This window comes from Elephantulus edwardii, unplaced genomic scaffold (assembly GCF_000299155.1).
Source record: "Elephantulus edwardii isolate Elephantulus edwardi_28Jun2011 unplaced genomic scaffold, EleEdw1.0 scaffold00015, whole genome shotgun sequence".
NCBI classification, from domain to species: domain Eukaryota; kingdom Metazoa; phylum Chordata; class Mammalia; order Macroscelidea; family Macroscelididae; genus Elephantulus; species Elephantulus edwardii.
This window is the reverse complement of record NW_006399765.1, coordinates 8,140,348-8,167,255: the sequence shown is the minus strand read 5'-3', so window position 1 is coordinate 8,167,255 and position 26,908 is coordinate 8,140,348. Positions and strand designations below refer to the sequence as shown.

Here is a 26,908-nt window from a genome sequence, read left to right as displayed (position 1 = left end):
TGAGCTAGCTCAGGAAGGGCCAAGCTCATGGTATAAACATTGCTTCCAGGCTGAAAGATTGAGGTGACCTTAGGTAGTGGGGGTGGAGTGGGCTCTGAGGAATCCCAAGGTCAGAAGAATGTTGTTCCTGGAGCCTTCCCTTTCTCACTGAACTGGTGAGGCTGAGCCCTCAGGCCAAACTGACAGGCTGGAGCAGGGCTGAGGATAGTGCTGGGGAATGAGGAGGGAGGGCGAGTTTAGCAGGGAGTAGAGGTGTCACAAGCTCAGATCGGCCTCCAGAAATAGGACCAGCTACTGGCCCAGCTCTTGAGGTGTCTGGTCTCCAGAGTGGCCTTATCAGCACCTTGGTTCTTACCACCTAGGGGAAGGCTGACTACATTGGCCTCAACACCAACACAGTCACCTCTTATTTTCTTAAACCCTCAAGCAGCCTTTGCAGAATGGGACTTAAACAGTAGTGAAAGGACATTTAAATATTCACGACTTGATGACTGGGTCCTTATCAGACTCAGCTGGGCCACAGCCTTGCCTGTAGCATGTGGCCCTAAATTTTGGGTCTCAGAGGAGACCCTGACATGTGGAGCAGGTTTCCTGAGGAAGCTGCTGTGTTTCAGCAGGGGAAACCTGGGCTTGGTGCCCACTGTGTTGGCAGCAGGTGTCCAATAGCCTTGGAGGACAGTGGGGGGTGTGTGTGTGTGGGGGGGGACATCTGACCAGCAGGTGTTGGTTAAAGGGGGCGAAGACTGGTAGCATCTCCCAGGTGGAGGCGAGTGCATGTATTGGCTTCCTGCAGAAGGTGCTGTGCCCAAGCTGGGAATGGAGCTGTGGTGCCTCACAGGCAGGCCCGAGGATGTGGTGACCACAGGGGCTCCACCTAGAAGGGTCCCTGCTTCTTGATGGGGCCTGGGCCATTCCTTTGAGTAGGCAGTAGACCAAGAATAGAAGGCTGGCAGCTGGGTGCCAGAGACCCATCCCAGGCACAACCCCTATCATTCCCTGCCTGACACTCAGCCTAGGCCAACACACCTACTACTTCAGCTGCATGACCCTGGCCTAGGGCCCGGCTGGCCCTGGTGGGCAGTGGCTGGAGCTGCCTCTCAGGCCCTGATGAGGAGAGGCCTGGTTGGCCAGACCGAGTGGACAGAGAGGGCTCTGGGCTGCTCATACCCACTCCTGGACTGGCCGCTTATAGTAGGTGACAGGCTGAGGGCCTGTCTTGTTCTTGAACTGGAAGATGGTGTAGACCAGCACCAGGATGCAGAGGGACAGGATGCAGGGTATGACCACAGCCACGGCATTCACGGAGCCTGGCATGTCATTGATGGTCACCATGATGTCCACATCGTCCTGGGGCAGCCGCCTTTCCTTGCGCCTCTCCACCTCCTTCTGGTTGCAACCCATCCAATCACGCAAGATGTTACGCGGATAACCTGGCTCCACGCTCAGTTTCTGGTTGTCAAACTTCCAGTAATCTCGGCCCTTGTAGAAGTAGGTGTAATCTGCAGAGACATGGACCAGTGTCACTATTCCCAAATATTTCCCAGTACCTGCTCTGGGCCAGGCCAAGAGACCATAGGATGCTGTGGTAGCATACAGAAGGATTCCTGTGCCCAGTCTGGAGAAGCCCAGAGGAGCGCTGAAGGAGAGCAGGGGGTACGAAGTGGAAGGACCAGTGAGTTGGGGCATTTGGAGGTGGGAGAGGTGTGGCTCTTGGCAAGTCCTACAGATAGTGTGGTCAGAGAGTGGACTATGTCCTGCATGTTGTACACCAATGAGTGGAACTGACTCATAGCTGATCCTCCAGTGGGTTTTTAGAAGCAGTAAATAGCACAGGAGGAGATTCCCCATCCTTTTCCTGTGGAGCTGCAGGTGGGTTCGAACTGCATGCCTTTTGGCTGACAATGCAGCACCTTACCACCAGGCCACCAGAGTTCACTATGTTCTGTATAGATCACTAAATAATGAAGCTTCAGAGAGGGGCAGCCAGCACCTGGTGCCCATCCTGCCATCTCTGCAGTCTAGAAAGCCATAGGGCTCTTAAGTAGAACTAGGATATAGATCAACTTGGACCAGAAAATTACTTTTACTAGGGACTGGCCTCCCAGACAGCCTAGACTGTAGCTGTACCATACTGTGCCCCCAGATCTCCCAAATTCATTTGAGTGGGCCCTCAGTTTGTGGCTTGGATACAGAGCCTCTATAGTTCTGGGGTCTCAGGCCAGCTCCAGCCTAATCCAATGGAATCAGGGAGCAAAGTTCCTCCTTGTGTTGACAGTGGACGCCACTCCTGCAATTGGGAGTTTTTGGTTTTGGACACATCACAGCACAGATGCCAGGCTCTGGGGCCCTACCCAACATTCTCTGGACAGCAAACCCAGTGCTCTCAGCAACAACCTTAGCTGTTTGCTCAGACTTTTCTCATTGGCCAGCTTTCCACTCTGGCTCAGATGTTCACTGATGAAGGTCCTTGATGTCACCTATCTGAGGTCTCCTCAAAAAGATACCTGTATAAGCACTAGGTACACAGGAGAACCACTGAGTTTCCTACCAGCATTGCCACCTCTGAAAGCCCATGCTGACCATCCTCTCTAACGAGCTTCCTCTGTGGAGCTCTCTTGATGGCATTTATTTCCTTCATAGCATCATCTGTTACCACCTTGCTTATTTTCTGTCCCAAGACTGGGAACTAGGAACTGCAATGCAATTTTTCTCACTGCTACATCCCCAGCTGTGACTGCACAACAAATGGTTCACACTTATATGTGGAGTCAATGAATGAATCCTGTTGATTCATAAAAAAACCCATCCCAACAAGGGAATGAAAGTAATAGCTAAAACTTATTTGTTTGGACTGTATGTTGGGCTTTGTTCTATGTGTCCTATGTAATTTATTTGATCATAAAAGCCATATGAGGTTGATACCATCATCATCCTCATTTTGTAGATGAAGAAATTGGAGAGCTCCAGGACCTAGTAGGTAAAGAGTTATACTGCCAACCCAGAGGAAGACTGTTCAAATCCACCAGCTGCTCCAAGGGAGAAAGATGGACAATCCCCTCCCATTCAATTTACAGCCACTGGAAATTTAGCTATAAGTCAAATCTAACTTGCTAGCAATAAACTCATAGTAATTGGTGAAGATGGGATCTGAACTCAGAATCTGTGCTTCTAACAGGCTCACTCTCTCTGCCCCTGGCAAGACCCAGTCCCTTCTCTTGACAAACTCCTAGCCTGGCAGGGAAAGAAGTTGTAATCATCCTGATGGCTGAGGACATCTGAGGTTAGAAGGGCTTAGGAAAAATCATCAATAAAAAAGACTTCCCTCTCTAGCTTCTTGCCCTCACAATTGTGAAAAAAACACCATAAAACTTACCATTATTATCATTGCTTTTCAGATTTGGTAACTTGAACCCCCCGGAGTGATGCCGGAGGACCACTGTTTGAGAAATACCACCTGAAGGAATGAAGTCAGCCTGTGACAATCCCCTCGATTATGGATCATCCCGTGAATCTTATCTGGTAAGAATTAGTTAATCTGTGTAAATAGGGTAATTGTGAGGTGGTGTTTTTGCCACCAGGAAGGTGTTTCTCAAACCTAGATGGTTTGAGCATGACTCCAGGCCCCAGTCTGAGACACTCCAATGAGAACCACGTATCATAATTAGTGTGGGGGAAAGGAACTGGTTTTGCATCAAATAGAGTGGTCTTTGTACCTTGGCTCTGGAGTAACTCAGGTCCCTTGATCTGGGAACTTCCAGGCCACACTGGAGAATTTGTCCTGAACTCTGGGGGCCAGCCATATCAGAAAAGACTCACCCGGGAACCTGGTTGTAACTACCCTCAGGAACTGTGATTGTCCTGCAGGACTGGCTGAAAAAAAAAAGCCCTGAACACAGAGGCTCTTAGAACCTCCTGGATGGGGAGAATATCTGTTCTCAGGAGGGTGATACATCCCTTGGGACTTGGGAGCTCAGTGTTGCGAGTCCTCTCAGATTCGCCTGGTGCGTTTCTGGTTTAAGTTGTAATAGGTGTATAGCCAGAAATATGATGTAAACCTGTTGCCAAGGAGTTGATTCCAACTCATGGTGACCCATATGCTACAGGTTAGAACTGAGCCAAAAGGTTTTCTTAGCTGTATGAATATCTGTATGAAAATCTGTATGAAAGCAGGTTGCCAGGCATTTCTTCTGGCATCACTTTGAACCACATGTTTAAGTCAAGTGCCACTCAGGGCCTTTCTACACTCTGGATTCCAAGGCATTCTAGTGAATTATTTAGCCCATAGCAATCTCTGGTGGTTTAGTGGTAAGGAGTTGTGCTATGAACCCAAAGGTATGTGATTTGAATCCACCAGCTGATCTGAGGAAGGAAGATGGGCCATCTTCTCCCGTGTGATCTGCTACCTTTGAAAGCCCACTGGAGAGTCAGCTATGAGTCAGTTCTGACTCAATGGTACAGAACAACAACAACATAGGGGCAGTAGTAGGAGACAGCAGGTCAGAAAAGGGTGTCCTGTGTCCTGTGTGCTCCTGAACTTGAGGTTGGCATCCTGAAGGGTTAATGGAGAAACCAGTTCAGAACTTGTGGTTAGCACAGCAGAAGATTAGCATGTCTTGTGGACAGTGTCTGTCTCTCTAACAGTCTGAATTACAGGTCTTTTGGGAGATGTGACCTAGCCCTGGTTGGTTAGCGTCAGAGCCATAGTGAGCTGGGGCAGCTGCCTAATGCTAACTTGGGGTATCAGAATTGGACGGGTGACCACATTTCAGGGAACTACATTCCTGCTCAGTCAGCATGTGGCAAAAGAGTCCCAGACCACCCCCATGCAGCGGGGCCATTACGTACATCCTTCTTTGCTGATGAAGGCCCCCTGGGGTGCCTGTGGGATACCCTTCCACACAGTGATGGGCTTGGGGTAGCCAGGGTCTGTGGCTCGCCGTTCCTCACTGTAGCGCCAGTACCGCTCGCCTTTGAAGAAGTAGGTCTTGCCCACTGGTTCCCAGCGCAGAGCGGTGTCAATGCCTTCCCGTGGCAAACAGCTGCCCAGCTCCCCCAGGCTGTGGGGATATCCGGGCTCCACTGTCACTTCCTTAAACACCCAGTACTTGTCACCTGTGTCCAAGAAGAGCCAGAATCAGACTTTATCCCATCGCTCAATGCCAGAGATTGTGGCCAATGCCACTTACCATCTGCCCTGGGCCTTGGGTCATTAATAGATGTAGTCTCTGAAACCCTAGACATGCTTGGTCTCCTTGAAAGGCTGACGTCTCTAGCCCAGGCAGGGTCTCTGAGCCAATGCTGCTTGGGCTGTGTCTTTCCTTTTTTTTCCTTCTCATTTAACTTGTTCCTCTCCTCTCTGGGTGATCTTAACCACTCCCAAAGCTCTGCATACACCACTGCTCTCCGCACCTGCCACTGAATACATTGAGCTCTATAGCCGGGAGCTACCCAACCCTGGACTTCTCACTGTCTGTGTCTTACCCGCTATGGGTCAAGTCAAGATGGCTGATGTGAAACAGTGTAGCATGGTGCCAGGCACAGAGTGGGGGGTGTGCTTCACTTTAGCCTCTTTCTCCCACTCCCCTGCTTCTCTAGCCCACATAACCTCCTCCCTCCAAATTCTCACAGGCTGACAGGATGGGCCTCCACTAGCACCAGATGGCCTGTGCTTGCCTGCTCCACCCTCCATTTTATCAGGGAAGGTTTGTCATCCACCAACCTTGGCACTTACAGATCTTCAACCAGTCCTCCCTGAGTTGATTTCCCCCATTGTGGACTACTTGTTTGAGGAATCTGTCCTGCCAGTGTCTATGGGATTAAAAGTGCCCTTGCAGAGCATCTGCCACCCACCAGCCTCTTCCAGTTCAGAGACAGAGGTCTCAAGGGGCACAGAGGTCTGCTTCAGATCTCACAGCACAGGCAGCATTACCTTTGAAGAAGACAAATCTACCATCGGCCCTTTCGTAGGCTGCATCTATGCGAGCCGGTAGGCCCTTCCAGAACTGCTCGATCTGCATGGGGTAGCCTTCCTGCACGCGGTTGTTGCGCAGTCGCCAGAACCACCGATCCTGTGTGGGGATAAAGCCATATGGCAGACTCCGCCTCTGGACCTAGTGATTCCAGTCCCCACAACCCCACATCTTCCTGAGTCTTGCAACCCTTTGCAGAGTCTGCCCATCCTTTCAAAGCCCTGTATGGAGACAAGTGCTTCTGTAACTTTCCTCATTTAGCCACCCCTTTCCTTCTCAGTGATCTTTAAAATGGGCTCAAGTGTGGCAGGATGATGGAAACGGCATAGGACTGAGCAGGGTTCAGATCTGTCATTTTATGGGTTTCTATGAGTTATACTCGACACAACATCTCACAACAACTCCCCCCCAGCAGAACTTGCTGCCACTGAGGCCCTCCTTAATGCCTGACCAGGGCTGCAAGGCCCATCACCAGCTAATCTCAAATTGGTTCACTTCTTGTTCCCTCCCCTTCCCCTTGCCTCATGCTGTGGCCAGACAAGCCAGACAGTATTCTACCTTTCTATGCACTTCTAGACATACTCCTGATGTCTAGAATTTTCTCCCCAAATTAATTTTGAGGAGCTTCTTTTAACTGCTTAAACCTCAGCTGACATAGCACCTCCTCAGAGTAGCTTTTCCTGACCTTCCAGAGAGTTATCTCTTCACCTGAGGTCCCCAGCACATCACACTTTATCCCTTTGGCCACTCCTCTACTGGCTTGGAGTTGCTCAGCTGCAGGGGAGATGGGAATTTGGGTCTCTTTTTTGGGGCCTCCAGCAACCAACCCAGGTCAGGGATCAAGAAACTTATCAAATGATAAAAAGAATAAGCAGGAGATGGTATTATTTCCCACTGAATGGTTGAATAATCTAAGGCCTAGAGAGAATAAAGGTCGCTATGAGTCGCAAACGACTCGATGGCACATAACAACAACAACAGAGAGGATAAATGACTTCCCCAAGGTTGAACAGTAAATCAGGAGCAGAGGAAGAACTTTTCCATTAGCTAGAACTGCCCATCCCTTTCCCTCCTCTGGGTGGGGAAGTGAGGGGACTGTCCTAGAAATTGCAGAAGAAACCATGGAACAGCAGACAGGTCCAGCAAGGGGAGGAAGAAAGTTCTAGCAAAGGAGCTGGAAGAATGGTGTGAGAGCCTGAGGCAGTCGCATGGGGGCAGCAGAGAGCCAATAATGTAAACTGGGCTGTTAGGCAGGTGGGACACAGCAGGTGGTCTGTAAGCTTGGGCAGAGTGCCTTCCACAGGACTGGCTCCATTTAGTAATGCAAGGAGAGTGGGAATGTGCCTATAAGCATAGGCAAAGTGCCTAGAACAGTCCTGGGCACATGGTCGGAATTGAATGAATGACAGGTGCCAACTACCACCATTCCCTGGTCAGATGTCTGTACTCTCTCGCCCCATTTTTTCTTTTTTTTCTTGTATCAACAGTGGTGGCAAAATCCAAACTTGCCTATAAACAGGTTGGCTGGGAGGATCAAAGAGAAACAAGTTACAGGAGCATGAATGTAACCTGTGAAAGCTGGTACAGAAGCTAGAAGAGATTTTTTTTTAAAAAAAAACAATACTTGACAAAGCACTTTCACATTTGGTTTTTTATCCTTATTTTGGCTTTCACACCTCTGCTAAGCAGAGTCATAAGGGAGGCCAAGTGACACTGCCTAGTGCTGCTTGGTGAGAAGCAGGCCTGGGGCTGATCCACATCTGATGGTTCATGCTCAGCACTCCAGGCTTTATGGGGAGACTTTGTGGAAGGAGCGGCCTTCCCCCCCTCTTATGTCATCCAGTATGACGGGAATAAGATATGCTGCCTAGAACCCCCCAGTGATTGGGAGTGTGGCTAAATGACACTGTTAGCCTTTCAAGGATGGCCTCAACTCCAGAAAGCCTCCCCCAGGGTCATTCCCTGCCTCAGGGCATAAAGATCTAGCCATTTGGGGCCATTCTAGGGGCAGAGCTCCTTGTGGCTGTGACCTAGTCTTCGCCCCCTATCCACCCCTGCTTTATTCCCCAGCTGTTGATCCCAGAGTTCTCTTTAGTAAGAATCCTGCATTCCAAATCCTGTCTCCAAGTCTGCTTCCTAGAAAACCCAACCTACAATTCATCAAGCAGGCGGCCATGCAGTCAGCCCACGGCTAATGTGACAGGACAGGAGAGATGGCAAGACAGATTCTGGTCAGCTTTCTTCTAGACACCTCTCAGTACCAGCCTCTCAGGTCCTGGCAGAAGCTGTAATCTTATGAGCCACCACTGATCAACCCTTTACCCCAAGCCACCCCATCTTCATAGCTCACTCACCTACTTATTACCCTCAAGACAGAGCTGACTTATGGTTGACCCTTCAGTGGAATTTCAGAGGCTGTAAATCTCACAGGAGTAGACTGCTCATTTTTCTCTCAAGTAGCAGCTGGTAGATTCTAAACTACCTGCTTTTTAGAGTTGGCAACTCAAATCCTTAGCCCCTAGGCCACCAGAAGAAAGACCTCTTTGGCTTTCAGATGGAAATCCAAGGTTCAGAAAAGGGAAGTGGTTTACGTAAGATTGCTCCTGGGCCCAGAAATGGCCAAATGATTAACCAGAAAGACCCCTTGTGTCCTGGCCACTGGCCAGAGCTTCTCTGGGCCCCAGAGCTGGCAAATTATGGAACAGCAGCTTTGCTAGTGGGGAAGGGAGTGGGTGGAATCACTCGAGTGACTTCGGTCAATTTATCCTACCTTAAATACAAACATCTCTCCCCGGAAGAGGGCCACTGTGTTGAAGTTGCCATCACAGATGTTGGGTTTAGCTCCTGGTGTGGATGGTCTGTCCCCAAGGGGTGGCCGAGGGGGCCTGGGCTGGCGCTCATGCTTCCTCTCAGAGGGTGAGTGGATCCTGCGGACAGGGAGTGTGGGGAGGGGCCTTGTGGGCTCCAGAGGCTCAGCCGGAGGTCCTGGAGAGAGAGGATGCATTTTAGAGAACGGGGCACCATTCCCTGCCTCCCACTGCCATGCCTTGTCCTCCTCCTGATCAGGCTGCTTCGAGAGAAGCATACCTATCATACCTATTCCTTCCTCTTTGAGAAGATAGACGAGAAGGCTAAGCTGAATATCAGCTTCACTTTTCTTTTTTAAGAAGAAAAGCTTGGGTTATAATAGTTGCTACATCATATCATCATCATTTCCCACCCCCAAATCTCTCTCTCATTCTAATTTACAATGAGTCCCTCTTTAAGCTCGGTGTTCCCTCTTTTCTCTCTCCCCTGCCTCTCAGTACTTCCCTCTCTTGGCATAATCACCTTCTTTCCCTCTAGCATACAAAGCTTCCCCAACTCTGCAATCATTTATCTTTTCTTTCTCTTCTCCCCTTCACACAGCTGGCTCCACTCTCACCTACCTCCCTTTCATTTTTCTCTTCCTCCACCGCTTCTGACCCATCACCTCGTGAAAGCACTCTTCTCAAGATCACTAGTGACCTTCATCTTGCCAAATCCAAAGGTTATTTGACTCAGTATCTTAGGGCAGCAAATCTTAGACTTTTAAGGTGCATGTGAATCATCTAAGGAACTCGGTAAAATTGAAGATTATGACGCAGAGGGTCTGGGATAGGGCCTCAGATTCAGCATGCAATTGTTCAGGCTTTCTGGTGATACTGATGTTGTTGGTCAGAGGCCCACACTTCAAGTGGCAAAGCCATACATAGCAATTCTCTCCTTTAAACTCTCTTCTCTCGGTATCTAGAATCTCAGCTTTCTCGGATTCCTTCTACTTCAAAGTCTATTCCTTCTCACCTCCTTTCCTCATCACTATGGTTGGGTCCTCTTCTATTTTCCCCCCCCTAGGTCAATAGTTCTCAATTTACACTGCCGATTAGGATTAATCTAACTAATGACCAGGAAACAGCCCAGACTAGTTCAAACCCAGTATTTTCTGTTGGAATCTCAAGGTGATTTCAATAAGAAGCCAGAAGTGAGATTCATTACCCTCAGTCCTCACATCCTCGTCCTCACAGCTTTACAGACCTGTGTGAGAGTTCTCCAAGAGAACTGATGCTGGAAATGTTTCTCACCTTCATGGTCCAGTGCCAGTGGCTACTGAGCATTTGAAATGTGAGACTACTTAGTGTATTTGAGAACTGTGTATCTTTAACATTTTTTTTAAAAAAAGAATGGTGAATTTAATACTATTTCATTTTCATTAATATTACTTACATTTCAGTAGCCTCACATGGCTAAAACCCATGTTGAATAGTGAAAAATCCCAATTTCAGTCCAGAATGCTGAGGTACAAACTGGCAAATTCTGTTGTCCAACAATTGCAAAAGCCTAAAGTAATCTTTGACCCTCTTTAACTTCTCCTTACCTCCATGTCAACCAGCAAATCCGGCCCATTCTACCTTTGAAATACTTTCCGGACCCTGCAGTCCCACCTGGTCCTCTGCTGCGTCATCTGAGGAGATCCTGCCAATCCTCCAGGGCCCTGCCTGGGACTATCTCCCCTAAGAAGTCCTCAGAGCTTCCAGAGGGAGCCCCCCCTCCTATTTCCCACTGCCTGGGGGCTGTGGGAGTAGGCACCTCAGGAGGAGAGATATAATTTCCAGTGCAATGTTGGCAAACTTTTATTTTCTCACATAAACCGATCGTAACTAATTCATCTAAAAGAACTTCACACAGCAACATGAACAGAGGATGAGGAGGAGACTTGGTAGGAAGCATTTTCTACCCTATCAGAGTATCAGCTTTACTTTCCTTTTTTAAGAAAAAAAACCTTGGGTTATAATACTTGCTACATCGTATCATCATTACTTGGACAGATGGGTGGATCTCTTAGCTAGAGGTGAGTTAATGGTGATCAGTCACCATCTGTGAATGTGAACCACAGAAGGTGAGATGTAGTTAAAGGGCAGAGGAGGAGGTAGTAGATACAGAAGAGAGAATGAGTAGATATCTACCATTTTATTATTTCTTTTTTTTTTAAATTTTTTAAAATTTTTATTTATTTATTTTTGTGTGAGTGTACCGTCAAATCAGATCTGACTGGTACAGGAGGAGATTGTCCCTCCTTCCCCGGCAGAGCATCTGGTGGATTCCATCCGTGCGCCTCTGGGATTGTAGTTGCAGCTCCTTGCCACTAGGCCACCAGAGCTCCCCTCATTTTATTCCTTCTAGTCACAATCAGACCTTCCTCTAGATTTCCCAAATATGTCAGGGAGGAAGTTTAGCCCTTTTTGGCTTAGCAAAGATGTTAGAAGTCTCAAAGTCTGAGACTAGTAAGAGGTGGGGCTGAGACCTGAAATCCAGGCCCTCTGACTCTCAGGCCAAAGAGGGAAAATAAAAGTAGACACAAAAAGCAAAACTCAAGTCTAAGAATACTGTGTTAAATGAAGGAAAAACATCTGCCATACTATGGGCATGTTGCAATGATGGACATCATGCTTGGAAGGATGGAGGGACAGTGTGAGAGAGGAAGACCCTCGATGGGATGGATTGACTCAGTGATGGGGATAATGAGGGCAGGTCTGTCAGAGACAATAAGGTTGGCTCAAGGTAGAGCAGAGTTTAGAGAGCTGTTGTACATAGGGTCACAAGCGGCTTGATGGCACAGAACAACAACAATGCCCATGGTTGGCAAAGGCCCCATCCCAACCCTGCCCCTGCCCCTGACACATAGGTAGTCACAGCGCAGTCACGTAGAAGGAGTGGTGAGCTGCTCGCCCATTCCACATACCATAGATCTTCTGGATGCCCTGGAGATCATCCTGGGGTAGCTTGAAGTTGTGCGTCTCCATGTATTGGTAGAAGGGTGCCATGATGGCACTGGGGTCATTGGAGTGCTCTAGGCCCAGCGCATGGCCCAGCTCATGCACAGCCACCAGGAAGAGGTCATTGCCTGTGGAGAGAGGAGGCAGAGATGTGCAGGGCACTAAATCAGTCCACTAATTAATTCAGCAAATCTGAGCAGAGACTTTGTGGCAGGCCCCATACTGGACATTGGGGACAGAAATCAGACACAATCCTTGTCTTCCAGAACTCTTAGTACAACAGAAGATATGAATAGAGAGACAAAATATATACAGCAGAGTGCCCCAGGTATTTTAATGGACCTGTTGGGGTCCAGAGGGGCTGCCGAGGAGGGAGGAGCCTTTTAAACTTGGAAGAAGATGTTCAGTGAAGAAGGATAAGAAGTTAGTCAGAAGGCTGGATTCTGAGGGCAGGGAGGAGGATTTTGAGGCATTCCTGGCAGAGAGAAAGATGAACAAAGTCCAGGGACAAGCGGTCTTATTCCACTTGGCTCTGGAACAAAGCATGAGGTGAGGGCCAGAGACCGATGAGGTCAGTCAGGCTGGCAAGCGGGGATCTGTGTTGCCATGTGAAAAAATCTGGATTTGCTTCTTGACCAGTGGGGGGTTGAAATTGAGTGAGGATGAGGCAGGTGAAGTCACTGTCTGCATTTGGAGGAGGGATTGGAGGATAATGAGACTAGAAACTGGGACCTCAGGGTAGGAGCTGGTGGTACAAGAGTCCGGGTGAGAAATGAAGGGCCTCACCAGGTGGAAGCAGTGACAACAGGCAGGGGAGCCCTGAGAGTGGCTGGCTGTTCTCAGGAGCTATAGGTTCAAGCAGGGCCTCAGGTAGAGTGGACAGCTGCTAGTGACAAGACCTCAGTCCTGGAGGAAAGGATCAAAACAAGGCCAAGAACAAAAAAAGGATTCAAATGTGGGAGAAAAAAGGTCTGGTGGCCTAGCAGTAAGAAGCTGCACTACAATTCCAAAAGCACGCAGTTCGAATCCACCAGCTGATTCACAGAGGATGGGCAATCTCTTCCTTTGGGATTAACTGCCTCTGAAAGCCCGCTGGAGGCTCAGCTATGGGCTGGTTCCAATTCGATGGCACACAATAAGATTTGCTGAAAGTAGGATGTAGGATCTCTAGTATAAAACCGAGCAGTGGCCTCTGCATGGGACTGATCTCATTCATTTCCAGCTCTGCCCTCTCCAACACCATGAACTTGGTCTATACTCTCAACCTCAATTTCCTCATTTTACAGATGAGGAACTCTTATCTCCCTCACAGGGCTGATTAATACATGGAAAGTGTGGTCCTCATCTGTAAGACAAGCTTGGTTATGGAACAAGTCCATTTACCCAGAGTCAGTGGGATTCCAGTAGGCAACATCTCTCAGCATGAAGGAGAGATAGGTCATGGCTTACATTTGAGGGTATCAAGTAACCTCAGCTTTGGGAAAGGCATTCAGGTACAGGGATTTTGGCAGGCCATTAGATCAATTCTTTCTGCCAAGTTACAGCCCCTGCCTCATATCTTTTAGCCCTAAGACATGTTTCAGTCCCAGTTTGCAACCTCTAAGAGTCTGTCAGGAGCCTATGAGGTCATCAGGAATCTTGTTCCAGCTCAGCCCTGCGGGTCCTGTGAGGGTCAGATGAGAGTGGAAGTTGTCTGTGGCCTTCTAGGCTAAGGTCTTAGGAAGAACCTCATGTGGCAGACCTAGAACAGGCAAAAGGGGTTGCCTACCGCTCTACTAACAGTACCATTGGTGTCATCAGTGGAGCTGCTTTTGAGCAACGGAAAAGGAGGAGGATGGGTAAGATTAGTACAAGGTTGGCCAAAAGCCTGGGGCTGGCCTTCTGCTGGGGACAGGCAGGCTGGCATGAGAATGCAGGCCGCCCCCAGCTCCTTCCTCAGGCCCAGGTCCCTCTGGCAGTGGGGAAGGGTGAGCTCATTGCTGAGCTCCATCCCAAACAAAGGTGGCTGCTAGAGTCAGCAGAAGGCAGCTCTGCTTCCTGGGGTCCAGTCCTGGCTTGACTCCTGTTCTTTATCCTGAGACAAGCTGTTCAGGGCCTCTGTCTCCTGACTGGGTCCTTCCTCAGGGATATCCACAGAGATCTTAGTGGAAAACCAAAGAGCAGGGCTTTAAGACCCTGGAGAGATTCTGAACCTTCACCCTCCACCTATGCCTGTTCTCTGCAGACCATTATGCTTGGGTCACTGCAGAGGGCAAGAAAAAGCCCATGGAGGAAATGAGGCCTGGGTTTATTCCAAGGATGGAAAGGAAGAGGAGAGACAGAGAGCTAACATTCTACCTTACAGAAACCTGAGGGGGCTACTTTGAGGAGTATACAGGAGATGGCAGAGGGATGGAAGGCAAGAGGAAAAGCAGAGGCATGAGGAGTGAAGTTCCTGTGTGGAGAGGACCCGTGCTTAGCACACAGGAAGCTGTTCAAGTCTTCTCTCTCCAAAAGTGTGGGCAAGGACGCTGAGTGGTCAGAAGTGCAGCCTTTGGTTTTGCATCCTAGCTCTGCTAGGTCCTAGTGATGTGACATTTTAAATCTTTTCCGTCTATAAAATGAAGGCAATAATAGTATGGAAGTAAAAATGGTTTCTGAGGCTGTAAATCTTTATGAGAGGAGACTGTCCATCATTCTATGAGGCAGCTGGTAGTTTCAAACCACTGACCTTTCTGTTGGAAGTGCAACACATAACCCATTAGGCCACCAGAACACCTTCAAGATAGAACAGTGCCCCAAATCCAGTATTTTCCCTGGTGTGTTCCTTGGACCACCTGGAGCTGAACTTTCTGGGGTGATTGTTAAAAATTCAGAGTCTATTTGGCTCTGCCACTTACCAAGTGAGTGACTTTCTCATCTACCTGGAACTTTACTTTCCTCATTGGTAAAGGGAGATTATTATCCTTGCCTGGTCGGCCTAGAAGGAATGGGCAAGAGGTACTGAAAAATGGTTGTGGAAGGGGATCTCTACCCCATGAAGTGTTGATGACTCTCTCCCTGCCTTATCTCCTTTATCTAAGCAGGAGCATCTGCTTAGCCTGTAAGAGCAGAACTAAGGAAATAACTGCTAATTTAGCCGATTTATTCATTTGAAAGAGATGATGACAGAGCGTGGCTATGGTCCCTAGAAGTAGGCCCAGAAACCTTGTGGTGGACTAGATGCCTCTTCACACAGATCCTCACCAGGTGAGGGAATTACAAAGGTGAATCAGTAATTCAGAGATTTTGGAGAGGAGATCCTGATTCAGGAGGTTTAGGGTAGGGCTTAGATAATCTCGTTGGTTTTAATTGTTTAAGTTTTCCAGGTGTATTTTATATGGTGGGGCAGACTGTTACAACCTGCACAAGTGATCAGCCTTAACATCCCTGAGGGCAGGACATCCTGAGTTCTGTATGCCTGCTGAGGTGAAGCAGTTGGAAGTACTGGCACCATCTAGGATGTATACTTGCCCAAAAGAAAAAGTGAACCTGAATCTGATCAAGCTTAATTACCAATTTCAGGAAATACTGGGAGGAAGGAAATTATAAAAGTAAATCTGAATCTAGTCACAATAAATGTCTATGTTCAGGATACATGACTCCGTTTCTTGAACAAATGGCTTGGGGAAGAGGAAGAATGGAGAGGGCATTGTTTTCCATTAAAAAGACTTTAAAAGTCATACTAACTACATGCAATGTGTGGATCTTATTTGATTTCTAATTCAAGGAAATAACTGAAATTTTTGAGATAATTTAGGCAAGCTAACATAAACTGAGTATTAGATTTTGTTAATAAACTATTAATTTTACTGATAATTTTTGTGGTTGTTTTTTTTAAAAAAAGAATTTACAAGTGAGAGAACTTAGAGAATTTACAGGCGAAATATCTTGAATTTTCTTTAAAATATAACAGCCAAAAAATATGTTGAGAGAGGAAGACAAAATAGGAGTCATACAATAATAATTGCTGAAGCAGAATGAAGAGTGCCTAGGAGTTCATATTATTCTTCTCTTTACTTTTGTCAGTTTGACATTTCCCCTAATAAACTTTTGGAAAAAAGAAGAAAGCCAAAAAAGAAAAGTTCCCTGGAGACTTTGCTCCCTCCCTGATGAAATTTATGTGGAAATCAAAAGAGATAACATGCAAGTGCTAATAAATCTTATTTCTTTTTTTTTCTTACCCCAAAGCTTTTTCTAGAGAAATCCATGGTTTCCATTCTCCAGTCACTGGTCTGTTGCTGTGGTCATGAGTTATATCTGGACAGTTTATGCTCAGGTTTCTCAGAGCAGTGAAAAGATCTGATCCTTGTTCAAAGAAGACATTAGCCACCTTGGAATTTCTATCAAGAATTGGCAATCTTTCATCAAGAATAGGGTGGGATAGATAGAAGCAATGTTGGGGAGGTGCCCATCCACAGGTCCTAGCTCCTGCCCATACACACCTTTAAAAAGTTCTTGGGACTGTGAGGCTGGGCCTAAAAGGTTTCCCAATAGACAGGTGTGGTAATGGGAAGTGCAAACTCCCAGAGGGAAAAAGGGGAAGGCAGAAGAATAAGGATTATCTCTCAGTACCTTTTCTGGGCAATAGTTCTTTTAAAATGAATTTCTCTCTATTGAGGGTATAACTGAAAATCTTACCAATTAACAGTGACAACAGTGCCTGGCACCTAATAAAGGCTAAAAAAAGTTTGTTTTCTTTTCCTCACATCTTATCAGTTAGCACATTGATACTGATCCAAGAATAAGACCTAGATAAAGAACAAGTCTTCACAAAGCCAGGAAACCCATCCAGGGCATAAGGGGAGAGATAGCAAGCTGGGGGTGGGTCGGGTGGGGGAAAGAGGTTGATAGGAAAGAGAACAAAAAGAAAAAGGAGGTGTGGTAGACAACAAGAAATCTAACAATTCTGTAATTTTATGTAGCCTGACTTTGGTATAACTTTACCAAAGCATCTTTTGGTAAATAAGCCTTTAAAGATTCACAAAGAAGAGTCTCATCTGCAGACACCAACTAAGGCCTTTAAGGAAGCAAGCTTTTAATAGTTGCCCTGAACCTGAAGCATCACCAACCTCAGGGAAAATGAATACCTAATGCTTCCCAATCTTACCTAAACATAAGAATCAAAACAATCAGGGGGAGGGCCTGGGATCCACATTTATAACAAGAACCCAGTGAATTCTTATGATCAAGCAAGTTAGGGGAATTCTGAAGAGTAAAAGTACTGGAGAATTTGTTGGATTAAGTACAGATTCCCAGTCCCTACCCCATACCTAGAGAATTAGAATAGTAAGAGGTAGGAGATAGAGCCTAGGATCCACAATCTTAAAAAATAAGAAAGTTGGGGAGCTCTGGTGGCCTAGTGGCAAAGAGCTGCAACTACAATCCCAGAGGCGCACGGTTCGAATCCACCAGATGCTCTGCCGGGGAAGGAGGGACAATCTCCTCCTGTACCAGTCAGATCTGATTTGACGGTACACGCACACAAAAATAATAAAATTTTAAAAAAAAAAGTTTCCAGGTAAATTTCATATTCTCTGCAGTTTGAGAAACACTGAAGTATATAGGCTTTGGGATCAGCATTCCATCGTTCCTTATCATTCACCAATTATGGGACTTTTTAAAAAGAAACCTAATATTAACATTAGAAGCAGGAATGGCATCCACTTGTGTAATAGCTTGCCTCCAGAAACCCTATGAACCTGGAGAAAGGATGAATGTCACACAAGTGTTGAGGACTTTTGTTCATAGGGTTGCTATGAGTCACCTATGACTCAATGGCACTAACAACAACAACAATATTAACCACTTTCATTTGCTTGGCTCCACAGTCAACACTCTTGGTAGGTACCAGCAGCCAGGAAATCAAGAGACGAACGACATTGGGAAAGTTGGCTGTAGGGTACCTCTCCAGAGTACTGAAGAGCAACGATGTCAGTCTGGATATAAAAGTGCACCTGATCCAGGCCATAGTCTTCATAATTGCTTGCTATGCATCACAGAGCTGGACAATGACTAGGGATGACAGAAAGAGAATTGATGTCTTTGAGTTGTGGTACTGGACAAGAGTTTTGAATATATCATGGACTGACTGCCAGGAGAACAAACAGGTTCATCCTAGAGAAGATGAAACTGGGCTGCTCCTTGGAGGCTGGGATTCTAAGACTTTGACATACTATGGGCATGTTGCAAGGAGGGACCGGTCCTTGGAGAGGGACATCATGCTTGGAAGGATGGAGGGATGGAGAAAGAGAGGGAGACCATTGATGAGATGAATTGATACAGTGATTGGGGTAACAAGGGTAGGTGTGTCAGAGACAGTAAAGTTGGCACAATATAGAGCAGGTTTCAGGTGACTCGATGGCACATAACAATTACAATGTTTCTCTATGCTTCAGTTTAACCATATATAAAATGAAGATTGTAATAATATCTACATAATCTGTAGAAAGCACTTGGCATGGGTCTTAGTATACTGAAGCACTAGTTTACAACCTTGACACAACCTTGCTTGTGAGGAGGATTTGAAACACTTGCTGCAGAAGATGAAAAAGACAGCCTTCATATGGATTACATCTCAACATCAAGAAGACTAAAATCCTTACAACTGGGCCAATAAACAACATCATGACAGATGGAGAAAAGATTGAAATGTGCATTTCATCTTTCTTGAATCCACACGCAACACCTTTGGTACCAGCAGTCAGGAGACCAGGAGATGTATTACACTGGGCAAGCCTGCTCTCAGAGACTGCTTCAAAACACGAGGAGCAGTGATATTAGTTTGAAGACTAAGGTATACCTGATTCTGGCCATGGTCTTTTCAATCACTTGCAGTCTTTCTGAGAACTGGACAGTGAATAAGGATAACAGAAGAATTGATGCCTTTGAATTGTAGTATTGAAGGAAAGTACTAATATCATATGAACTTCAAAAAAACCCCAAACATATGTTTTGGAAAAAGTGCAGCCAGAGTGCTCCTTGGATGCAAGGATGGCTAAGCTTCATCTCATATAATTTGGGCATGTTGCCAGGAGAGGCTGTTCTGTGGAGAGGGACATTATGCTTGGAAAGGTGGAGGCAAAAGAAAGGAAGATCCTCAACCAGTCAGATTGACACAGTGACTGCAGCAGTGATGTCAAGTGTGTAAGATATGATGAGGATGGCACAAGATAGGACAGGGTTCAGATCTGTTGTTCTAGGATCGCTGTGAGTTGTATTCAACAGCACCTAACAACCACCCACTGCATTATATTCTAAAAGCCAGAATCCGATACTCTCTTCTCAACCCTATTGCATTTTCTTAGTACCTCTGTTACAGCCTCCAGTATATCCTGCCTTGTGAGAGTTACGTATACACACATCTCTCTCCCCTACTTGACTCTGAACTTCTGGAAAGCAGAGATGTTGTTTTCTATTGTTATTTAGATTATCTTGGGCTTTCAGGAGGACTAGAGTAGGAAAGAATCTTGGATACCATCTTAATTCAGCTCCTCATTCTACAGATGAGACAGAACGTGAATCATTGACCTCTAGTTACACATCTCTGGGAGAAAGATGAGTATACTCCTCTCACATGATTTACAGCCTCTGAAAAACTACTGGAGGGTCAACTATGAGTTCATTCCAACTCTACAGCCATAAGAGTCACACAGCCAGGTAGCTGAACTTGGTTCCTCTGGGTCAGGCCCCAGTTCTGCTATTGCCAGGCTGAGCCATTTGAAAGAAGTCCCATCATCACCCAGAACCCCAAACTCTATTTGTTTGTTTGTTTTTAAATGAGCATCACAATATATAAGTGCCTGTGAGTAAATACTGATAAGGAAACTTTTGTAACCTGAAGGGTATTATTACTACTGTAAACTGTTGACACTTCCTTCATAGGTTAATTGAATCATAGTGGTGAAGGGCAAGTTATTCAAGAATGCTCCAGTAATTATGGGCCATGTTGTTTACCTGTGAGGTTGATTTGAGGGAGCAAGTTAGTCATGTCATTTCGTAAGATGCCCTTTGGAGTCCTACCACTTTTAGACCCTAAGCGTAATGCCTTTTTACTCTTTCCTCCAACCTTTGGTCCATTCATTCTGTCTCCTTAATCATGCTCTATGTCCTGACACAATCTAACGGGACCATAACCTAATTGATGTGTCCCATCTTTTTGGCTCTGGCCCTGATGGACCCTGTGTTGAGTATCATAAGAAATCATAGTTCCCATTCTTAGGCTTTAGTTCTTGGACTATCAGTTCTAGAAAGTAGGAGCCCCATCCGTGGTATATGCTGGTGGCTTCCTCAGAGCAACCCAGGACTGACCCCCGGTACCTTAATGGCCTTACCATCATGGTTGGCATTTCCCAGTGTCCATGGCTCGTCTGAGTCAAAATGAGTATCTCCTCCAATTCCTGGGCCAGGGAAGTAGGCATGGGCCAGAAATCCCCCTTCCCCATCAAATGGGGAGCTGTCACCATGGAAACCAGAAGCAAAAAAGATCATGATGTCTGCCTCCTTCCGGTCACTTTTGATCTCGTGGTATGGCACCTCTTCAAAGGTCAGCGGAGTCACCTTCTGCCACACATCAAAAGCCTGGCGAATAGCTTTCCGTGTATCCAGTTCACCCACCTTTGGGGTGTAGTTGTGAATGCTGGTGAGAAAAGGGAAGGTCATAGGAGTGGACAAAGAGTCAGAGTAGTTGAGGTAAAAGGGACATCAGAGACCATATGGCCCAGTGATCTTCAAACTTTAGAGCTTAGAATTCTATAGGATTCTTCGGTTGGAGAAGAAGCTGAGTTAAGTAGGGCTCTGAGTCCTCCTTCCTTGCCTCAACCACAGTAACTTTGCTTTAATCAGTGTTTTATATTTATCTTTGTTGAATAAGTGATTACACTTCATTCACAGAAAAAATTTCTTAAAAAACCCACCCAGACCTTGTTCCTGGTTTCTGCAGCTTGTCAGCAGGAAAGCCCTGAGTTCAACTTGAAAAATATTTGCCTAAGATCCTGCCATTGAACTGGAATCCACCTGAGATGGAATCAGAGCCTTGAGAGTTGCCACTCACAGCCTACTTGAGGCTGCCCTGTCCTAGCTCTTGGCCTACTCCAAAACACAGTGTCTGAATCTGCTGTGATCGACCATTCCTGTTCTTAGTCCCTGGTCTGCCTTAGAGACTGACCCTGCTCTGTTAGCTAAGGAGTGACACTGTTGTGTTTCAGCCCTAATTCTCTATACTCCTTGAGAAACAAGGCTGGGCTGGGAATCTTTGATGACATCCATCAGGGTGATTTTAATTGGAGAAGGGAATCCAGATCAGATGATGAACAGTTGGGCAAGCAATGATAGTAAGAAGATGAGTCCAACATAGTTCTTTAGTACAGATGAATGTTAATGAACAATCTATACCACATCTTATTTGATTAAAAACAATAATCATCTAAACAGAATATGATAAATAAGCCCCCATAGGACCAAATAAGCCTGAAGCTGGAGTCACAGCATAGTCTGGAAGCAACATGAGGACAAAATCATGGGGGTCTTAGTATTGGATCTTCCTCTCCAAACCCATCTATAATGTGAGTCTCTGAATGCAAGCACATAAAAAATATAGGGTGGGGCCAAAGCCAGGGAGAAAGAGGTAAGTCAAAGTACCTGTAGGTGATGTGCTTTTGCCTCCATTTCTGTCCAGTCAGGGCATAGCGCTTATTTCTCCGCCTACGGCTCAGGTGAGGGTGATCAGGGACACCACATCGAGGTTTCTTCATCCACCTAGGCAGAGAGAAGACACAAACACACATTTGTACTATGATCACAGCCACTACAGAAAGGCACTGCATAGTTTCCAGTCCCAGTCTGAATGGCAGCATGCATCCTCCCCTTAGACCTTGGTATAACTCCCCAAAAGGAACATTATTGATTGATTGACACATTCATCCATTCATTCATTCACCCACAATCAAACATGAAACATTGCTGTATAAGAGACTTGGAATCAGAAGACCTTGGTTAAATAGTTCCAGCTCTACTATTAATAATGATGTTCCTGGGAAGTGGCTGAACCCACATAAACCTCAGTTGCAGGAGTAGCATCCACATCCTAAACAACATGCCTCTGAAACTCTATGAACTTTAATAAATGTCAATAGCTGTGGAGGGGCTTTCAGGCCTTTTGTTCATAGGGTCACTATGAGTTGTGCTCGACTTCAAGGCAATCAATAACAACAACAATGTGAAAATTCTAGCTCTTGCCTGCTTATCCTCTAAGGTTGTAGTGAGTCTTAAATAAGAGCATATATATGAAGATACTTGATAAATTTAGTTAGATCACATCACTCCTTGGTTTAAAACTCTCCAATGTTTCCCCAAAACACCTAGAATAAAATTCAGACTTCTCCTCTCAGATAATCGAGGCCTTCATCACCCATCCAACAACAGTTTCACTCTTCTCTTCACATACTCTGTTATGTTCCAGCCACCATGATGACCTTACTGTCCCTTGGTCATGCTAAGTTTATTCCAACTTCAGAGTTTTTATAGTTGCTGTGGCCTCTGCTCCCACTTGCACTGTTCTTCTTCACACTGTGTTTTCTTTTGTTAAAATCTCTACTCAAATATCAGCCCTTCATAGAGGACTTCCCTGTCTGCCCTCACCATCCTACTGTTATCTTCTTACCCTAATTTTTCTTCTGAACATTTATCATTACCTGAAATTATACATTTACCTTCTTGTATATTCTTTGTCTCTTTCACTAGATGCTAAAATCTATGAGGCTTTGACCCTTACTGTACACAGACTAGTGCCAGCACACTGTCTGATCCAGAATGTGCTCAATAATTACTGAATAATTCAGAAAGTACCTAATAGTTATTTATTGAATGAATGAATGAATGAATCAAAACTATGCAACAGTAAAATGGGATGGTTTGGGAGTGAATACATTCTCTTTAACTATAGATATTAAAGAAGTATACGATAGGTCTCCTGTAAACAACCAGAATATTTTGTTATGTTGTTATGTACTGTTGAGTCGGACCTGACCCATAGCTGACTCCCCAGGACGTTTTAAGAGGCATTATATCTCACGAGAGGAGACTGTTCATCTTTTTCCCATGTAGCATCTGGTGGAATCAAACCACATGTCTTCAGGTTTACAGTAGAGTTCCTTACCACTAGGCCACCACAGTACTTGGCAATGTAATTTTCCACATTTTTATACACTTTGTCAAATACATTGTTGTCAACTTGATTCTTTATGGAAGCCAACTGCCACGTCTTTCTCCCCCAGTGGCTGATGGGTTTCAACTGTCTATCTTAAGCAGACAATACTGAACCACAGGGCCACCAGAGATGCTTATATCATAGAGTGATTTTAGAGCGATTAGTCTGTTGTTCATAATAAATGATAAATTCTTTGAGGATTGGAAATATATTTTCTTTATGTCCTCAGAAGCTAGTCCAGGACCAAGATCAGGTGAAGTTATCTTAGAGAACAATAGGCCTAGGACATCACACCCAGACTCATCCACTATCCGTTAAGTACATTTCAACTCATGGTGGCCCTCCATTGAGTTTCCAAAGTTGTAAATCTTCATGGAAGAAGACTGTCGTTCCTTCACAGAGTACCTGGTGGCTTTGAACTACTGACTTTTCCAAGATCCAGGATGAAATGGATTGACTCAGTGACTGGAGATATGGGATTAGGTCTGTCAGAGACAATGAGATTGGCTCAGGATAAGGCAGAGTTCAGAGCTATTATACATAGGGTCACTATGAGTTGCAGGTCACTCAGTAGCGCATAATAACAACAATAACATCACAATCACATACTATGCTACCAGTGCTCCTTTGAGATATGATGGGGAATTATTTTTTTATTTTTATTATTTTTGTGTGAGTGTGCCGTCAAATCAGATCTGACTGGTACAGGAGGAGATTGTCCCTCCTTCCCCGGCAGAGTATCTGGTGGATTTGAACAGTGCACCTCTGGGATTGTAGTTGCAGCTCCTTACCACTAGGCCACCAGAGCTCCCCAGGAATTCTTCTTTTTGTTAAAAAAAAGAACCAATAATAAATTTAAGAGATCATGCTTGAGTAGGGCCCAGTCTATCCTTGCATTTTCTCTGGCTTACTAATTTACTAAGCTATATTTGAGATTTTTAGAAGGGAAACATTTGCAATTCTGTTAAAAGTAGTTGCCATTGGCAATACAGAGAACATAAGACAGCCTGTTTTAACCAACATTAAAAGCCTTTTGAAGGAAGTGACCAGCTTTGCTCATCGTTATGTGTTCTATATTAGCTGGAGTCTTGTCTTAAACTAGTAATCACAAACTAATTATTAGTAAAGCATCCTATACTCAGTAACCAATAATAAAGAAAAGTTATAGTAATAATGCCATGCCTTTATTTTAGAACTTTTGAGTGTTCACATTCTTTTTCTTTTTAAATTCACAAAACAAACCTGGAAAGTAGTCCCAAATTTTTATTCTCATTTTACATAAGAAAGATAGACGGATAATTGAATAACTGGCAAAACATAGAAAACAATAGGGACCGGAATTTAGTGGAATAAATACATGACTACTTATAAATGCAATGTAACAAAGTCTAGACTTCTTCTTCTTTTTTTTTTTTATTGCTGAGAATGGGGCTGGTCAAAAGGAGCTACATCTATTAAATGAATGAATGAGTGAGTGAATAACTAATAATGTGACATTTCCAAAGATAGATGAGATCAAATATAATACTTAATCTGCTCACACAGCTTCCCTTTCCTAAGAGTCCCTGGAACCGACCTGGAAGGGTCCCTGCAGGAGGAAACAGTCCCAGAGAAAGGCAGCTCTTGACCAAGATCACAGAGCTGGAGCTGAAACTAAGGCCTTTAGGTTCCACACCAAACACCACCCACTCACGTTCTGGATTAAGTATAAATGCCTGCCTCCTTCCCAATCCTCCTGAATAGTCTCCCCTCGCCTTCCTAAGAGGTCAGGACAGGACCTCAAGCGGGAAATGCCATCCTCTTCGCTCAGATTGCTCTCCCTGCCTCCTCCTTTCACTGTCCACCTGCCACTTTCTGAACCCTGTCCAACAGGCCTGGGGCTTTCTGGAACAGACTAAAACCCAAGGCCAGCTGGTACTTCAGCAGAGACACCAGTGTCCCCACCCCAACATGCACTACAGCATGTAGTCTCTACAAAGCCCTCAAAATAACCTCTGATTTTAAAAGTGGTTGTGCTCTCTGTAACCAGCTCATTGTGACATGTGGCCAATCAAATACATTATTTTAGAACTTCACAATCTTAAATTCACAGAATCTTGGGAATAAAAAAATATTTAGACAGATTATAAAACCCCTGACTCACCAGAGTTTTATATCTTAGAATACATAATGGAATGCTAGTTTTGAGAGGTATAGCTCAACACTCCCTTATACAAATGAATAAATTGAAGTCCACAAAGATGACTTTTCCAAGGAGCAGCTTACTTAGAGGATAGATTCACTCCATGACCCATAATCAGATGGAATACCAACTTCATTTTCCTGTTTCACTACCTACATATGTCCCCGCACCCTTACTCATTCCCTAGTTCTACCTGAACTCTAGATCCCAACCCTTCCCACAATCTTTAGAAACTTGCTTTTTCCTATGCCTTGCCTTTCTTTTTGAGTGGTTATTTTAGAAACAAATTTAAATATATGTTCAATTCTCTCCTACTTTTAAAGAAAAAAAAAATCTCAGCAACATCCAGCTATTGTCTTTCTTTTCCCTTCACTGTCAGGCTTATTGAAAGATTTCTCTATATTTGTCATATCCACTCTTCACCTCCTCCTCCCATTCCAATCTGACTTTATCTCCCCTGAAGATAACAACCATGTCCTCCTCAGCAGACATCCTTCATTCACCACCTGCTTGATCACCCTCAGCTCTTCGCTACCGTGACATCACAGTTCCAGGCTTCCTTTGCCTCTATGACTGCTCCTTCTCAGCTTTCTTTTCAGGACCCTACTCCTGGCACCCATCTCTCACTGAGTAATCTCATTCATTCTGGTGGTTTTATTCATCATTATGACCCAGAAGGCTCCTTGAAATTCAGCATTCCCTTTCACATTCCAGAATTGTGCAACCAGATGACTCCATTGTTCACCAGACAGTCTCTGGAGGGCAGGAGCAGAGGACCAAGCACGATGCCTGCTATACACCCTCAGTACTTGTTTGATAAATGGAAAAAGTGGAATACGAACTGCCAACTCACTATGAGGTGTGTGCATCTCCTGGAATTCCAAAATGGTGACTCAAAGAGCCATACAATTGAACATTTATAACCCAATCCCTCATTTTAATGATAAGGAAATGGAGGCCCCCAGGTTTAAGATGTTTGTCTAAAGTCACACAGCAAGTGTGTGGCAGAGCTACACCTCAACACACCCCTAGCTCCCATTAAATCTTGGGGTATTCCTTCGCAAGTATAGAGGCCTGCAGGATAGCGGCTGTGAAACATAGGCTGTGAAAACTGTGAGCCTAAATGTAAGCCCAGAAAATGAAAAGACAATGTCCTACGCAAATCTTACTCGATCGTGGTCTGATCCAACACACCGGTGACGGGGATCCCATAAAACTGCTGCATAGTGGAGACTGCTGACTGTAAGGCCTTCCCTGAGTGCAACGCAGATGCCCGTGAGTCATAGGGAAGTAGATAGCCGTATGACTTTAACCAGCTCTGAAAGACACGTGAAAGAAAAGGATACATTATGCTGGAGAAGGCGCTGTTCTACCTGGGCAGAGATCTGCCCTTGACATTAGGGATTATTTTACCCCAGTGACTCATGGTCTCATGCTCTCATTTCTTCTTCTCTTCACCCTGCGCACACTGTCAGATGAAGCTTCAAAAAGTGCAGCTCTCATCAGCTTACTCCTCTGCTATAACCCCTTCACTGATCACTGCTGTCTATGGAGTAAAGATTACATTTGCATTCACGGCTTTCCACTAGTCTCTTTGCTCAGTAGAAACTGCTAAGCAGTTTCTATTGATATCTAAATAGACAAGCAGGACCATGTTGTTGTTGTTGTTGTTATGTGCCATCAAGTTGCCCAGTCACTGAGACAATCCATCTCATCAAGGGTCTTTACCTCCTATACTGTC

At 45.4% G+C, this 26,908-nt stretch overlaps 1 protein-coding gene across 1 annotated transcript; it reads right to left on the bottom strand.

The window, feature by feature from the left end:
* Positions 1-307: 307 nt before the first annotated feature.
* Positions 308-26,482, bottom strand: MMP24 (matrix metallopeptidase 24 (membrane-inserted)). Its single transcript, XM_006881473.1, has 8 exons — positions 26,337-26,482; positions 21,419-21,535; positions 20,113-20,417; positions 11,728-11,889; positions 8,740-8,954; positions 5,930-6,068; positions 4,846-5,112; positions 308-1,499 (listed from the first exon to the last, which is right to left on the bottom strand). Exons 1-8 carry the CDS (start codon positions 26,390-26,392, stop codon positions 1,162-1,164), a joined length of 1,599 nt encoding a protein of 532 aa, XP_006881535.1. The 5' UTR covers positions 26,393-26,482; the 3' UTR covers positions 308-1,161.
* Between the last annotated feature and the right edge of the window lie 426 nt (positions 26,483-26,908).

Excerpts from the sequence above, each read along its gene's own strand:
- MMP24 (XM_006881473.1), bottom strand. The coding sequence starts at position 26,392 with ATGCAGCAGTTTTATGGGATCCCCGTCACCGGTGTGTTGGATCAGACC. Across the intron at positions 20,418-21,418 it reads CAAAAGCACATCACCTACAG|CATTCACAACTACACCCCAA; the intron begins GTACTTTGACTT and ends TTTTCTCACCAG. Across the intron at positions 6,069-8,739 it reads GAGAGATGTTTGTATTTAAG|GATCGGTGGTTCTGGCGACT; the intron begins GTAGGATAAATT and ends ATCCCCACACAG.